This window comes from Electrophorus electricus, chromosome 3 (genome assembly GCF_041902795.1).
Source record: "Electrophorus electricus isolate QZ-2024a chromosome 3, ASM4190279v1, whole genome shotgun sequence".
In the NCBI taxonomy this organism is placed as follows: domain Eukaryota; kingdom Metazoa; phylum Chordata; class Actinopteri; order Gymnotiformes; family Gymnotidae; genus Electrophorus; species Electrophorus electricus.
Genome location: NC_137499.1, coordinates 10,288,961 through 10,304,862, shown reverse-complemented (window position 1 = coordinate 10,304,862; position 15,902 = coordinate 10,288,961). Strand labels below are relative to the sequence as shown.

At 39.6% G+C, this 15,902-nt stretch overlaps 1 protein-coding gene across 3 annotated transcripts; it reads left to right on the top strand.

The window, feature by feature from the left end:
- Window positions 1-2,462: 2,462 nt before the first annotated feature.
- On the top strand, window positions 2,463-9,372 carry casp8 (caspase 8, apoptosis-related cysteine peptidase). 3 transcript variants are annotated; one of them, XM_081710195.1, is made up of 8 exons: window positions 2,463-2,621; window positions 3,118-3,470; window positions 3,638-3,740; window positions 3,901-4,060; window positions 4,999-5,051; window positions 5,194-5,308; window positions 5,461-5,965; window positions 7,245-9,372. In XM_081710195.1, exons 2-8 carry the CDS (start codon window positions 3,172-3,174, stop codon window positions 7,372-7,374), a joined length of 1,365 nt encoding a protein of 454 aa, XP_081566321.1. In that variant the 5' UTR covers window positions 2,463-2,621; window positions 3,118-3,171; the 3' UTR covers window positions 7,375-9,372. The 3 variants fall into 3 exon arrangements, with proteins under 3 accessions (XP_081566321.1, XP_035376410.1, XP_081566322.1); XM_035520517.2 differs by having other exon boundaries at window positions 3,901-4,069; XM_081710196.1 differs by having other exon boundaries at window positions 3,901-4,069; window positions 7,250-7,387.
- The last annotated feature ends 6,530 nt before the right edge of the window (window positions 9,373-15,902 follow it).

Below are 15,902 nucleotides of genomic sequence, written 5' to 3'. Positions count from 1 at the left end.
CTTTGGCCTTGAAGATTTACCTCCCTCACAATGTTCCAACACTTGGCTCTTGGAGGCCTTCATTCATAGGATCAGGTCTTGACTAAGGGTGAGAATTTGCTTGGTGGTAGATTTTTAGGACCAGGGTTGGGCAACACTGATCTGACTTATAGTCTTGGCCCATCTTTACCATACCTTCCTATTGTCACGATGCGCCATGTACCCTGCAGGAGGGACACGCCCGCTCACACTCACAGACACAGACTAGACATTAATTGGTTTTTTTTTTGTCATTTCATTTATTTATTTATTTTTCTCTTAAAAGTGTTTTCTTGCCACTGTCGCCCTTGTCTTTACTCACTGGGAGCTTGGACTTGGACTTTTTTAAAGCTGCTTTACACCTGTTGTAAAAACACCTGTTGTAAAAATAAATAAATAAATATAAATAAAAAATCAATAAATTTGATTTGACTTCGCGGCTTCAACCACTGGCTCATTAGCGTGCCCTGAGTAACATCATTAGGCCGGGTCGCCACGCTGTTCCCCGGAAAAATAAATCAACACTAGACGAGTAAATTCTGCTGATTCCTAAGGGTGGACCACCGCCTTGTGGACACGCGCACACAATGCAGCGATAACGTTAACGGGCCCTCCGAATTTGAACGCTTATATCTCGGCCACCGAAAATTTAATTGTATTAAATTATAATTGTAAAGCCTTAAAGATCAGATGACCAGTTTTCCAAAGCCATCACCCCCAAATTTCTCCTCCCAACAACGGTGGAGATATGAAGGGACAAAAACCGGGACACCTTAAAATGAATTGCCCATTCTTAGGAATCACCAATCTTTTTAGTGAACATGCACAACTTTTAGTGAACATCAAAACATCTACATTTGTAAGTCTATAGAGGTTTGACCCACAAACGGAAAGAGTGGCACCAGCAGATCCCAGGAACAACATCCAAGATCTCTGTCCATAAGAGTGTAGTAAGCTCCCAGGACCCTCATAAATTAATACATTTTCTCTGATAGTCAACGTGCTGCTCACAACTACAGTAATGCACCATATAATGCTCTGTCACAACTCCACTCCCGTACATACTCACTACTGATGATAGCACTAGCTCACTTACTGGCACTTTATGTGTATTGTATATTGTTGTACATAATCTGTATACTGTGTATTGTATGTATATTGCCTGTATTGTTTGAGAGGTACCAGCAGCCAGAACCAGAGCCAGAATTCCTTGTGTGTGCCAGCATTCTTAGCCAAAAATCTGATTCTGATTCTGATTGTGGTAGTTTCCAAGCTGTTCACAGTCCCACAATAGTTGATTGCTACTGTAACAATACAACTTGTAATCATAAATCCATCTCCATATCGGAACATCTGGTGATAAAAAAAAACTCACAATAGTTCAAAACAATTGTAAGTAAATGGGGACCTGCAGCTGGTTAGCAGAACCATTATAACACATTCAGATTAGTTGTCAAGTTAGCCTTGTTAGCCTCTAAATTTTACATCTAAGCACTGACTCTACGGCTTGGTTTAGCTACACTCCACAACTCACACTTGAGTCAGTCACAGTAGCTATATTGTTTCATATAAACCACAAATCCTCAAGGAATCTCCTGCTTTCTGAACTATGCTATGCCTTCACTTTCGTTTTGTACTTTAGACTGAGTACTGTGATCATTGCTGCTCTTAGTAATAATCTTCTCATAGTCGACTATCCCATACCTGTATTAGTGAAATACCCACTGATGCTGATTGTGTAAATGCCATGTACATACCTACATCTTACACCCGCAACTGTTATTTAATCTGCTTTAGTAATTCTTTTTGCTCATCTAATTTTATTTCTAAGATGGCCTTCTGTAACCTCCTGCCACCCCTTTTATTTCAGACTAACTTATTTATCCCTGTATGCATCCTACTGTGACACAGCAATTTTCCTCGGGATCAATAAAGTCTTGCCTTGTCTGGTCCTGTTGCCATGTACAAAAACAACTGCAAAGAACTTGACATACGGGGTCTGTTTGAACAATTTACTGACGAACAAGACGTTCCTTTTCAGAAATATCAAACAGTCAAAGTTATTCACACTGTCAAATGTAAATAACTAAATAAATAAATAAAAAAGCAAAACGTAATAAAGCGGTTGTCGAGTCAGATACATGTGTGTTCACGACTTTGACCGTCAATATTCGTTGTCAATCAACACAGCAAATTGCTGTTAATCACCACATCGACACACATCATCAAATAACTTATATAAAACCCGTTCATCGTAAAGAAAAATATTGTAAAGGATATTAACGTGAGGGCAGTTTATATAACTGACAGAACACAATTGCCAAAAAAAATGTTTATTAGATGTGTAATTTGAAATGAGTTTGCCAACCCCTTACTAAGCATTGAGCGGGGTTAAGCTGCAGCCAGCCACTAGAGGGCCTCAGCGACATAGTGGAGTCACTTTTCACCCGCGCGTTTGGTCCACTTGTTCCTTGTAGAATCCGAAAGTATTTTCGGTCGTTTGAAACAGTTCTGTAGTTAGCTAGTCAGAAATGGTCTATTTTAGGTGTAGTTGGATTTGACATGTCAAAACGAACAGATTAACACTATTTTAAAATAAGAAGGTAAGAAAGTAGTTACAACTTGCATTTCTCTACCTAAGCTAACGTTAGCGATTTAAATTGCGGTTTGGATAGCTTAGACGGTAGCTAGGTAAACTAGTTTCGTAAATGCTAATAATATAGCTACTTTGAACTATTTACCATTTTAAAGGAACATTAAAACAAACTGTTTACAGATCGGGTCCTGTACCTACGTTTGTATATGTAGACACATTAGCTAACTAGCTACAACGGCTGAAACTTTTTTCAGACAACTAGGTTAGGATCGCTAGCTAGCTAGCTAGCTGTTCACATAGCCAGCCAACTACATTTGTGTAAAGTATGTAACTTTATTTATTTATGTATCTAACTGTCGTTTGTTGTGGATTACTGTAGAGTTTCGGAGAGTGACCATGTGAATAAGATATCTAGTTAACTATCGATACCTGCTGACTTTAATAAAGACCGAAACTGAAAAGCAGAATCTGTGGTAATGTTAAGATGGTCTTGACTCTCTCAGACCCCTGTAGGCCTGTAGGACAGTTTGAATGTTGCCGGCGAGATCCAGCTGGTGATGGACGTCAGAACACTCCACGAGATTGACGAGGAGCTCGTGAAGAGCGAGGTGGCTGCACTGAAGTTCCTGTGTACGGACTTCGTCGGTAGGAAGCGTCTAGAAACCGTAAAGGACGCGAAAGATCTCTTCCAGCGTTTGGATGAGCAGGATTCGCTCGGTGAGGGGCACCTTCTAGCCGAACTGTTGTACACCATCGGACGCTATGACTTGCTTGTCAGTCTGGGCACCAGCAAAGCAGAAGTACGCAAAAGGCTGCAAGACCGAAGGGACTCTGGGTCTGGAGTTTCATCTTACAGGTAAACATGGATACAGGCATTTTTTTCTGGAATATTTTAGTGGGTAAATATACCATGCTGTTTTAGCTCATCGATGATGGATGTTTGCGCTGGATAATTACTGAGATCAGTCTTTCAGGCTTCTTAAAATCACAATATAATGTTCTTTATAATATTCTATGTTTTAGAAAGATGCTCTATGAGCTATCTGAAGCCATAACAAATGAAAACCTTCATGCTATGAAGTTCCTTCTGAATGGATTACCTAGGGCTAAAATTGGGGAATCTGCTGTGAGTATATTGTGACCCATTAGTGTGTAGAATATGAAAATTCTCCTTGTGTAATAAGTCCATTATTAGGAGAAATAGAAAGCACATTTTAAAGATTGTGAATGCTAGGAGATATTTTGTTTATTTGTTTATGTTCCCTCAATTCATTTGAATACTGTAGACTTTTCTGGATGTTGTGGCAGAGATGGAGAAGATGCAGCTTCTCTGTGAAGACAATCTGGATGAATTGCAGAATGTTTTAGAGAACTGTGATAAACAGCTGACCAGTAAGGTAGAAGACTTCAAGAAGAGGCACAGTACCAGGAAACAAACTGACAGTTGTGAGTCAAGTAAGTGCCCTTCTCTCCCATCCCCCTCCTTCTCTTTTGCTGGCCCTCTCCTCTCTCATGATATAGGGCAGTTTTCTTTATAACTACAATTTAGAAACTCGGGGCGGACGAAGATGTCTATAAGATGCTGTAAACATTCTTATAGAATGGGTTTGTAATTGGTTTATATTTGGGACACTCAGTTAGGAAGTGTAGGGTGGCTCTGTTTTTACCTTCCCCAGGGTGCAGTGGGTGCACAGCTTGTTCTGCCTATGAAGGCCAGGTTTAGTGGCCAGGCTGTGCTCACTAAGTCTACATGGTCAGCATCTTCCTTAGTTTTTTGCCTTAGATTGTGGTTAGATAAGTTGCCGATGTGTAGTCTCGATTTAGGGCCAAACATCATTGAAGTTTGTGTTGTGCTTTTGTGGAGTCTTTCCGATATGTGATGTAGTTTTGTTTTTCATTGGTTATGAGTTTGAGGAGTATGTAGTTGTCCTAAGGCTCTTTTTTTTACATTGATTTACAGAAATATTTAACTCGCAGAACTTTTGCCATCTTTTATGAAAGATGTTGAACGAGAGGGATGTTCTTCTGAGTTAATTTTCCCCTTCTCCCTCCTACTGTCTGATGTTGTGCTGACTGTGTTCTTCCCTTGTGGTTTTGGGTCGATATAGTTTAATTTCTCTCAGTGTTTTGTCCAGTTAGTTAGATTTTGTGCTTAAAGTTTCTATAAACTAATGATGGTTGAAGTTTATTTAGTATTTTCTCACGTTTCAGAACAGAAAACAACATAAAAATCTAGGATCTTTTGCAGACCATGACTCTACCCCTCTCTCTCCTTCATCTCTCTCTTTCTCCTTTTCTCTCCTTCCCCCCTCCTGCTTTCATTCTTCCCCTCCCCCTCTCTCATTTCCTCAGTTTTCCCCTAAATCACTCCATTTTCATTTCAGATATGGTGATCACAGATGCTGAGGAGTCATCTACAATAGACCTACCAGAAAAGGTTTTTATTTATATATATATATATATATATCTCACACACACACTCACAAACACTTTGTTTGTTCATTGATATCAAATACAAAATCCTCTTTCAGCAGTAGTGACAAAGTTACTACAGTGTGATCCTCTGTTTGTCACTGTAGCTAACAGACGTTTATCCATTGACGCGACGGCCTCGTGGATGGTGTTTGATCATCAATAACTATAACTTCAAGAAATGTAAACTCCCGAACCGACCAGGGACCAATAGAGATGCAGGTACGTTGATTCCATGTCCTGTTAAGAAACAGTATTATATGTAACTTGTACATCAGCATTATTTTAGGGTGCCTGAGTTTCTATGAGGCAAGTGCTCTTTCTCACTCTGACACACTGTTCGATTTAAATGCATTGTTGTCTCTCTCCCTTAGAGGATCTCTCTGAACTGTTTTCCAAGATGTATTTTGTGCTGAAGGTGAATACTGACCTGTGCAGTTCAGAAATGCGTGCATTGGCACAGGAGTTTGCAGCGAAAGACCACTCCCAAATGGATGCTTTCATCTGCTGTGTCCTCTCCCATGGAGGGAAGGGGACGGTCTTTGGCACGGATGGCATTGAAGTTTCGATCCGTGACCTCACTCTGCCTTTTGCTCGTTGCCCTACATTACTGGGCAAGCCCAAGGTGTTCTTCATCCAGGCGTGCCAGGGCGACCTCTACCAGCGCGGCATGTACATCCAGGAGGATTCTGGCGTGAATCGATGTGAGGACACATACGAAGCAGATGCCAGGAGTGTCGCACTCAGCAGTATCCCCATTGAAGCAGATTTTCTGATCGGAATGGCAACAGTGGAGCAATACAAGTCATTTCGCCACGTCAGCAATGGGTCCATCTTCATCCAGGCACTCTGCAAACAGCTGAATCTCGGCCTGCGGAGGTGAGGAACAGGAGGGATGGGACAAGGGAGCAGTGAGCTTGTTGGCTAATAGGGTTTCACATAGAGTTGGTAGCTTCAGTATACGTTCAAGACAAAAGGTGTTTTATTTAATAGAATTGATAGAGAGGTAGGATAATTGCAGAATGTCATTTTTTTAAAAATACTTTTATTCAGGGAATTTAAGGTATACTGCATAGCAATGATACAAAAGTGATGCATTCAAAAAATACATTCAAGACATACAAGATAACCTTCCGATATAAAGTCTTGATCCAATATTTGTATTTTCGTAGATAATACTGTTGCACATTACACAATTCAAGTACATAAGTCATTAAAATCAGTCCAGTCTATACGACTGACAGTTGTGCAGTGCAGAGCTATTTTAATGTGTTTTTTTTTTTAAATTACAAAATAACAAAGTAAACAAAAGATGTCTATAAATATATATTTATATATAAATATTTAAATTCAGTGTGCCATGATTAAGTAATGATGCAGAGGTAACATCAGAACTCCCAAATGTCTGTGGTAAATCCAAAAGCCATCATATCTGATAAGAGATCTCGTAGGTGCTCGTGAATGTTGCTTTAAAGCTCCGTGAATGAACTGTATTTTCGAGAGAGTAGGGTGTACCATGGCTCCAAAAGACCACAAAACCTATTTTTTCTACCACAGTGATGGGCTGGGTCATCCAAAATAATGAATTCATTTTCCCTCTCTGTAAGCTTATTAGTCATGTTGCTGTCCTGAGAAGATGCCTCTCTTCTTTTAACATTTTTGTGTGTGTGCTGCTTTGATGAACCCTTTACCTGGGTAATCTGACCAAACTTCAGCTATTTATTTCTTAGGTATGGTACTAAATTGGTACTATTGAATGCAGCTGTGTCATTACAGGCTCACGTAATCCTGGCATTGCAGACATTACACATGACTGTTGGACTGATTTTGTTCTCCAATTTTAAATATTTGAGCTACATCCTGGAGACATTTTAGCTATGTCCTGCCACAAAGTGCGCACTCCGTTTACTACAGCTGTGATATTGTTGACGTAAAACAAAGGATTGGACTTAGGTTAGGCTCAATAAAGGCGATACCGATCAGTTAAAAAATGCCTTGATCGGTCCCGATACCAATATTTGAGATCGGATCAAAACATCAATAATATTCATTCCGGATGTCTGGGGTGGAAGGGTATGTTGGTGTGTGTGACTGTGTTAATAGATAGATATAACATTAAACCTTAAAACTTATTTTAATGTTTCTCTTTTTATACCAGCAAAGATGACATCCTTTCCATTATGACGAAGGTGAATCGAGACGTGAGCACCCAAATGTTACTGGGCCACAAGCAGATGCCTGAGCCTCGCTACACTCTGACTAAGAAGTTGGTCTTTACTCTGGACTGAGTCGTCCTTATCAACTTAGACAGGAAGTTGCCTCTTATAACTGTGTCTCTTTGCAGTTTTTCATTACTCTGTATGGCTGTAAGTCATGAATTTAGCAAGTGTCACATCACTGACATGATGTGAATGAATTACTGGGTGTTTGGTTATGTTCTTATGTTGTATGTACATTATATAATTATGGAAATGCCATATGGTCTTGGAAAATCAGTGACTTTGCATGCAGAAAACAGTAAGACTTTTTCTGCATATAACAGGCAGTGTTAGAATGCATACAGCCTCAGTCTAAGCCTATTCTATCTAACTCTAAATAATACATAAAACAAGTTATATTTTTAAAGATACTCTATATAAATACTATGCAAGCAATTTCTTTAAATATGTGCTTAAATAATAAAAGGGTTTTTTATGTGTTTCAAGATATTCTAATTTCATATATTTATAAAAGTTCAGTTTCTTTTACAAAATTCTCCATATTAAATACAGTTTTGTAAGGTCATTATAGTAAATAGAGTATTGTAAGCTCATTATTTTTGGTAAGAGTATAGAAAAGTAATGGTTTTGCAAAAAGGACTTAATACTATGAAATGTGTATCAGGATACAGTATTTTCTGCAGGTGTGACTGGGGCGGCAGAGAGGACGCGAGAGGCGAAGTTCCATTTTCACGTTCTTTATTATTCATGTTCTTTCCGCGTTGTGCATCGAGTCTAGTGGATGGGTCGGAGCGGAGTAGCTTCTCTGCAGTAAGCTCGCGTCGTTTGGCTACTAATGTGCAGCCCCATCCTTGCGAACCTGTGGGTGTATAAATACAGGTGCAGGTTAATGAGGTTCAGGTGTCTCCTGTCAGAAGACAGGTGATTGTGATTGAGGAAAGTGCATGACATGGTCCTGGTCCTGCAGGGCGTCTCCCCCTTTTGGGCACCGGTCTGCCGTGACAGCAGGTACATGAAGTATAGCAAATTGATTTAACCCTTCATAACAAAAGAGGGTACTATACAACCAGGATAAACCTTTTCAGAAGTGACATTATGGCTCATTTTAAAATGCAGATGAAATCTGTGTTTTGTTCTTTACCTTTTGCATTAATTCAGGCTTGAGCAGTGCCAGGATCCCAAGTGCTTGATGAATACACAGTGCGTCAGCACTTCTGCCACTACTCTCTGATCAAAATTCAAAGTTTATTTGTCACGTACATAGTCATACATTGTATAACTGGCAGTGAAATGCTCTGCCACACATACAATGTTCACCATGTAACATCAGGTTGCTATACTATAGAAGTGAGACTTGTATGGTTAATATAAACCATATTAGTATGATTCACGTCAGCTCTTTATAATGAAAATCCGAACCTAACAGTTTTGGGGTAAGGGAGCAGCTCGGAAGCCCATCTCCAAGATGCACGGCAGCGTTCCAGTGTCCTAGGTACAATGAGAAATATCTTTGTGTATCCAATGTGGGGCAATAAATAAGGTATGTAATTAACTACTATTAGTGAATTACTGTAAAATTTGCAGTTGTGTGATACTGTTGACTCCAACTGCAGGGTGTGGTACTTGTCTATCCTCCAGGTGTTATTCATTACTGTAGATCTACTTGCTATACTTGTCTATGTTATGTATTGGTAGTATAAAAGAAGAAATTGTTTTCCAGAATAGCTTTATTATTAAATTTAATGCTTGAAGTATCTAGTATCTTTTTCTCTACTCCTGTATAGAGTTAATGTAAGGGTTAACCACTCCTGCAGAGTTATTGTAATGGTTACCCACTCCTGCATAGGCTTAGTTTAAGGGCTAACCACTGCTAAGCATAGAAATAGTTGGAACAACTGTAGGAAGGACATTTTAAGAGCAGAAACACTGAGCTGGAGCATCCTTCAAACACAGAATTACACCCATTTCCTCTGTGTAACGTACTGTGCTCTTCTTAATGTCTCAAACGCAAAATATTTTCCTAAATGGTCCTTAACAGAATAATAAACATTCTAATTATATTGAGAAGTGACTATTCATTACTCTTCATTACACTTTATCCTTTTACATCATGCATATTTTTCTGTATTGTCAGTCTCCCTGGGTAACGAAGCTATAAATTGTTGTTTTAACATAAATGTTATTTGTTAAAACACTTACATTAGGGCCAAGTGCATGATGCATGCAAAATTTTGAAGACCAGAATGTGTGTAGTGTAATAGACTATATCCAGGTGTAACTGTATTTTTATGTGCTGCTATCCTGAATGTCTGAAAGGTTAGGGTTTTTGGAGATACTGTGTTCATCACACTTACAACACATGTCCCAATGGAGCCAAATGCAAGATCCACTGCAACACAGTGAAAACGATAATCCCAGACTTGTATTATGAATTTATTTGGTTTCAGTGTATGCATAAATGATGTTATCTTTCCTGAAAAGTTCACCAAGTCTGCAATTTGTGAACAGTGCACTTAACGTAGCACTCTGCCCTAGGATGCCTCCACTTCACGTGTCACGACCACTACTTCAGTCTCGGCCTTATTGGCATGTATTGATCTACACTATGAGTTATGTCATACACCATTCTTATCAAATTTGGCTTTGACTCTATTTGCAATATGTTTTCTTATTGAATGAAATAAAAATGGTTTTTAAAAATGATTTTGATGTGTTCTGGATCAGTGTGTATTCTGCATCATTGGGCGTGTGACAAAAATGGTTTTAAAACAGCTAGTTTTAGTTTTTTTAATGAACAAATTGTTCATGCCAACCTGCTGAGCCAACTTCAGCAGTCTTGTCTCCACGTAGGTGACTTCACAAGTCTCGACTGTATTGCCTACGTTGCTTTTGGTGTGGTTACAAGTCTGATTATTGACAGGCATACTGAAGCTGGCAAAAAGCACAGGTAGCTTTCTAAAATTCTACTCTACCCCAGGACTTGTGTTGCGTCCACTTCTTCAGTCTCGGCCTTATTGCCCTGTATGTTTTGTCATGTCTTCTAAGACATCACGTCACCACTGAGCACCAATTTCTCTTGCAAGTGCTTCATAAACGATCAATCTAGGACTTGCTCGTCTCTTGATTCATCTATGTAGGCAAAAGTAGCACGGCTGTGTGCATAAGATTCAGTGTTATCCTTCCTGAAAAAAAGTCTCCAAGTCTGTGATTTGTGAACAGAGGACTTAACGTAGCAAGTCTCCCTGCTGGGGAATAAAACCCTGGTATTCCGTGTGACAGGTGGAGATACTATCTACTATACTAACAAGAACTGGAGTATGCATATCAACCCCCTGGGTTGCACTCTTCCCACTTGTTTTGATGTATTCTGGCTCAGTATGACTGACAAAATGGTTTTTAAACACATTCTGGCAATGTTGATCCAGTCTTTATTTTTCTCTTTTAACAGCCTCGGTGTGATGGCTTGTGATTTGTATTTCTTTTTGAATACTTAGAAAAATTGAAACAAATTCAGAGCGTTTTGCTTAACCCTTTGTGCTAAACGTACCATTGATCTACACTATGAGTTATGTAATATACACCATTCTTATCAAATTTGGCTTTGACTCAATTTGCAATAGGTTTTCTTATTGAATGAAATAAAAATGGTTTTTAAACATATTCTGGAAATGTTGACCCACTCTTCATTTTCCTCTTTTAACAGCCTCGGTGTGATGACTTATGATCTGTATTTCTTTTTGAATACTTGGAAAAATGCAAAATAATTGAAAGCATTTTGCTTAACCCTGTGTAATACGAGTTATGTCATATGCACCATTCTTATCACATTTAGCTTTCACTCCATTTACAATACGTTTTCTTATTGTACTGTAATTTAGTGTACTGAGCCGCAGTGTCTTGTCAACATTCAGCTTAGGTCAATGCCAGAGATAATGCCCAAGATAATGTCCAAGACTGTGCTGAAGTCAAACCTCACACAATTAAACTATGCACTCCTGTTGCAGTTTTGCAAATTATCCTACTTGCTGCTAGAGTACAGTACTAAACCAGCACTGTACTCTGAACTGTTCTGGCTGCTACCAGTGACTGCTATGTTCAGGGTAGCATGTCACTGATTGCTATGCACAAATCGCTTTACATATTCCTGCACTGTCTACTCATTTTGTATTTTGTATTTGTCCTGTCCTGTATTTATTATTGTTTATTTAATGTTTATTTAATGACATTTTGCACTATATTGGACTGTTTGCACTTGTGTAGCATGTTGTCTGTTGCACTGTGGTTTTTATGTTGCACCATGGTCCTGGAGGAACATTATCTCATTTTTGTTGTGTACTTGTATATAGCTGAAATGACAATAAAACCTCTTGAACTTGAACTTGAACTTGAGATGAACTCGTCCCATTGGTTTGATGTGTTCTGGATCAGTGTGTATTCTGCATCATTGGGTGTGCGACAAAATGGTTTTAAAACAGCTAGTTTTAGTTTTTAGTTAGTTTCAGTCTTGTCTCCACATAGGTGACTTCACAAGTCTCGACTGTATTGCCTATGTTGCTTTTGGTGTGGTTATCAGTCTGATTATTGACAGACATACTGAAGCTGGCAAAAGGAACAGGCAGCCTTCTAAAAATTCCACTCTGTCCCAGGACTTGCGTTGTGTCCACCTCTTCAGTCTCAGCCTTGTTGGCATGTATGTTTTGTCACATCTTCTAAGATATCACGTCGCCACTGAGCACCAATTTCTCCCACAGGTGCTTCATAAACAATTAATATAGGACTGGCTCGTCTCCTGATTCATCTATGTAGACAAAAGTAGCATGGATATGCACATAAGATTCAATGTTATCCTTCCTAAAAAAAGAAGGTCACCAAGTCTGCGATTTGTCAACAGAGGACTTAACGTAGGAAGTCTCCCCGTCGGGGAACCGAATCCCAGTCTTTCATGTGACAGGTGGCAATATTATCCACTATACTAATGAGGACAGGAGCATGTGTATCCACCCCCTGGGTTGCACTCTTCATACTGGTTTTGATGTTTTCTGGCTCAGTGTGACTGACAAAAAGGTTTTTAAACACATTCTGGCAATGTTGACTCACTCTTCATTATCCTGTTTTAACAGTGATCGCTTATGATTTGTATTTCTTTTCGAATACCTGGAAAGTGCGGAACTGTTTCCTCAAACAGATAACTGCCTCCCAGAGCCCCCAAGACTGCCCCAAGCTTGCCATTTGTTAACACTGCAGGGTTTCCTGGCAGCTTAGTCCCTGGGGAGAGGCATGCTCCAGCATATCTGGAGCCAGGTCATAAAAGACTGAGAAGGCCCAAAAAGCACTACTACAGCCTCCCAGTGCCTCAAGAGGCTGTGCACCAACCAACCGTTGCCAAGTGGTTGACACCAAGGGCCGAAGAGGTAGGTCCCGTGCAATACGTCACCTCTAGGCCCAAGTCAGCGTATAGCTTTCCTACAATTCCATTGGAATTTTTCAGAAAGATACCAAGCTTCTACTGCTTTGAACCCGTTGGGGGTGTACAGTGATAGCAGACTGCCTCTCTGCCTTCCACAAGGCCTGAGAACAGCCAGGCTTCTACCAACAGTACTCCCCCCACCTAGTTCATTGATATCAATGGGCGAGCTTGGCCTTTTCTATCCATACATTTTTTGTTCACCGTGACCCCCTTCTCTATTTTCAAAGGTGAATTAGTATTGTAGGGGAGAACGAGAGCTTTCTAACGCAAAAAACAAATAAACGTGTTTCTATGTGCTACTGTTCCTGAGATATTACTTTTCAAAGTTTGAATAAACCTTATGCAAATTACGTAGGCGAAAAGTGCAAATATAATAGGTGTTTAACCAACGAAACATCCTAAAATGCACTTAGGTCTCTAAAACTTAATTTACTTCTTTTTGGTAGGGGGTCACTATCCAATTGTAGTATAAACTAAGAATATTTTTCCTCGATTAGGGCTCAAGAGGCCCTCACATTCTTAGGTTTTGTAAATCTTCAATGTGAAAGGCCAGTGCTATTGTTTCCATTGAATACTGTTTTTCAGGTTTCCCTGAATAAGACAATCACTAGTGCCAGACTTGGGCTGCAGTGTGGGCATGAGACTCAGGTATGTGCTCAGCCCTGCATGGGCCTTTTTTTTTTCTTTTCTCCACTATAAGGGGTATGGCAGGTGTGTCTCTCTCCATGTGCCTGTGGTTGGCTTAACAGGAGGATTAGAAGAGAATTGTGTTTTAGGGGATCATGTCATTGTGTTTAGGGGTTTGGGTCAAGGGTTAGGGTTAGGGTTAGTTAAGTTTAGGGTTAGGTTAGAGTTAAAGTTAGTTAAGGTTAGGTTTTGTGAATTTACAATGGCAACACTCTGCACAGTTGATGTGGACAAGTAAGAAGCCAAGGGTAAGGCATTGGCCGGCGCTTGTGAAGCACTGCTGTTGTTTCCATTGATTACTATTTTTCAGGTTTCCCTGAATAAGACAGTCACTAGTGTTATTGAGGACCAGCCTTAGGCTGCAGTGTGGGCATGGGACTCAAGCATGTGCTCTCACCTGTATGGGCCTTTTATTTTACTCCCCCATTATAAGGGGTTTGGCAGGTGTGTTTCTCTCCATGTGCCTGTGGTTGGTTTAATGGGAGTTAGAGAATTGTGTTTTAGGGGATCACATCATTATGCTTAGGGGTTTGCTTCAAGGGGTCATTTTAGTGTAGGAGGAATTGGGGTTAGGGTTAGGTTTTGTATAACCTAACCCTTTTGTGTATATATATATATATATATATATATATATATATATATATATATATATATATATATATGCATGAAGCTGATCAGGCATTCAAACAGTTAAAGGAGGCTTTTACCACCACCCCTTTACTACAGACACCCAATTCCTCCATCCCGTTTGTAGTTGAAGTAGATGCTTTGAACATAGCTGTTGGGGTGGTATTGTCACAATGGAATGGGGTATCCAAGATGCGCCCCATAGCATATTTTTCCCACAAACTGACCCCGGTGGAGCATAACTATGGGATAGGGGAACGAGAGCTATTGGCTATGAAGCTGGCATTAGAGGAGTGGAGACACTGAATCGAGGGAGCTAATCATCCATTCTAGTGATCACTGACCACAAAAATACATGCACATGCACACAGCCAAATGGACAGCACTCTGGTCATTATTCTTTTTTCGATTTCACTTCAAGATTATGTTCCAGGGTCCCGCAACATGAAAGCAGATACCCTGTCCTGCATCCACCTATGGGAGACAGACTGACCCAGAGACCATTCTTCCTTCATGGGTACATCTGGCTTCGATCCAATGGGAGATTTGCAACCTGTTTGCAATGTTTAAAACACAGTTACTTGCAACCGTGTTCTTTTGCTTCTACTCTTTATGTCATGGATAGTCCCTCCCAGCTTCCATGTTCCATGGTTTCCCTGTCTTGTGTGTTTTAGTTCCATTCTGTAGTTTCATTTTCTTTGCCCCTCGTTTGGTTTTCCACACCTGTTCCTCATTTCTAGTCTTGATTAAGTTCATGTATTTAAACCGTCTTGTGCCCTTTGTCTTGGATGTTCACTGAATTTTTGAATGACTGAATGCCTGTATCTGTATGTATGTAAGTTTGTACTCCATGCCTTTGTGTTTATCCTAGCCTTTGTGTTTCATAGCCTCCGAGTTTTTCCTAGTCTATGTTACAGCTTGCTACCCCCATTTGCCTTCATGTGCTTTTGTTTCTTTGTTGTCAATCTCTGTGCTGGCTCCATGACCCTGGACTACTCTGACAACTACGACTCTGGATTTGCCCCTAATAAATCTCGCTCTTCTACACACATGCATCCTCCTCCTTACTGCTCACCATTACCCTTTGAAACAGCATTTTCTATCTTTCTAGGCTCCTTAAATACTGGTTTCATGTAAACATTGTGTTTCTATCTAAGATGTAATAAGGCAGCATTGTCTAAGACGTATTTCATGTGAAAACATTGTTTCCAAGTGAAAATAAGCTGTTTGCATCATGTATGTACATCCTATGCAACTATGTTCTATTGCTTCTACACATTTCAAGCATTCTAAACACATACAACACTGTTTCATTGCAAAACAGTGTTTCCAACTAACGTAAAAAATAATAAGGGAGAAACACTTTGATAAGGGAATGATGAGGGAAATACAGTTTCAGATATTTCAATTAAAATCTTTTTTTTTGCACTGAAACTTAAGTGTTTCTAAATCCTGAAAATGCTGTTTAATCATATCTAGAAGCAAAAGAATTGAGGTTGCGTGTAACTATATTGTACACATTGCAAATTTGATTAATCAGCTTATTTCCACTTGGTAATGCTGTTTTCACATGAAATAAGTCTTAGAAAGTGTTCCCTTATCATTCTTTACATGCTGGCTGGAAACACTTGGTTTTACACTGAAGCTATGTTTTAAGCATTTAGAATGCCTGAAAATGCTGTTTTTGTACGTTATGGATATAATAATTTTTGTACTGTTTGTCATTACCTTTCAACTCTAGAACAAGGTGGTGTTTTTCTTCCTATGCTTGGAAATTTCAGACTGTGGTCACATATATCTTGGGTGCACATGATAT

What these genes read in the sequence shown, in the direction of transcription:
- casp8 (XM_035520517.2), top strand. Translation starts at nt 3,172, where the DNA reads ATGGACGTCAGAACACTCCACGAGATTGACGAGGAGCTCGTGAAGAGC. An exon ending in AACTGACAGTTGTGAGTCAA is followed by an intron (nt 4,070 to 4,998) that starts GTAAGTGCCCTT and finishes TTTTCATTTCAG; the next exon opens with ATATGGTGATCACAGATGCT. An exon ending in AGGGACCAATAGAGATGCAG is followed by an intron (nt 5,309 to 5,460) that starts GTACGTTGATTC and finishes TCTCTCCCTTAG; the next exon opens with AGGATCTCTCTGAACTGTTT.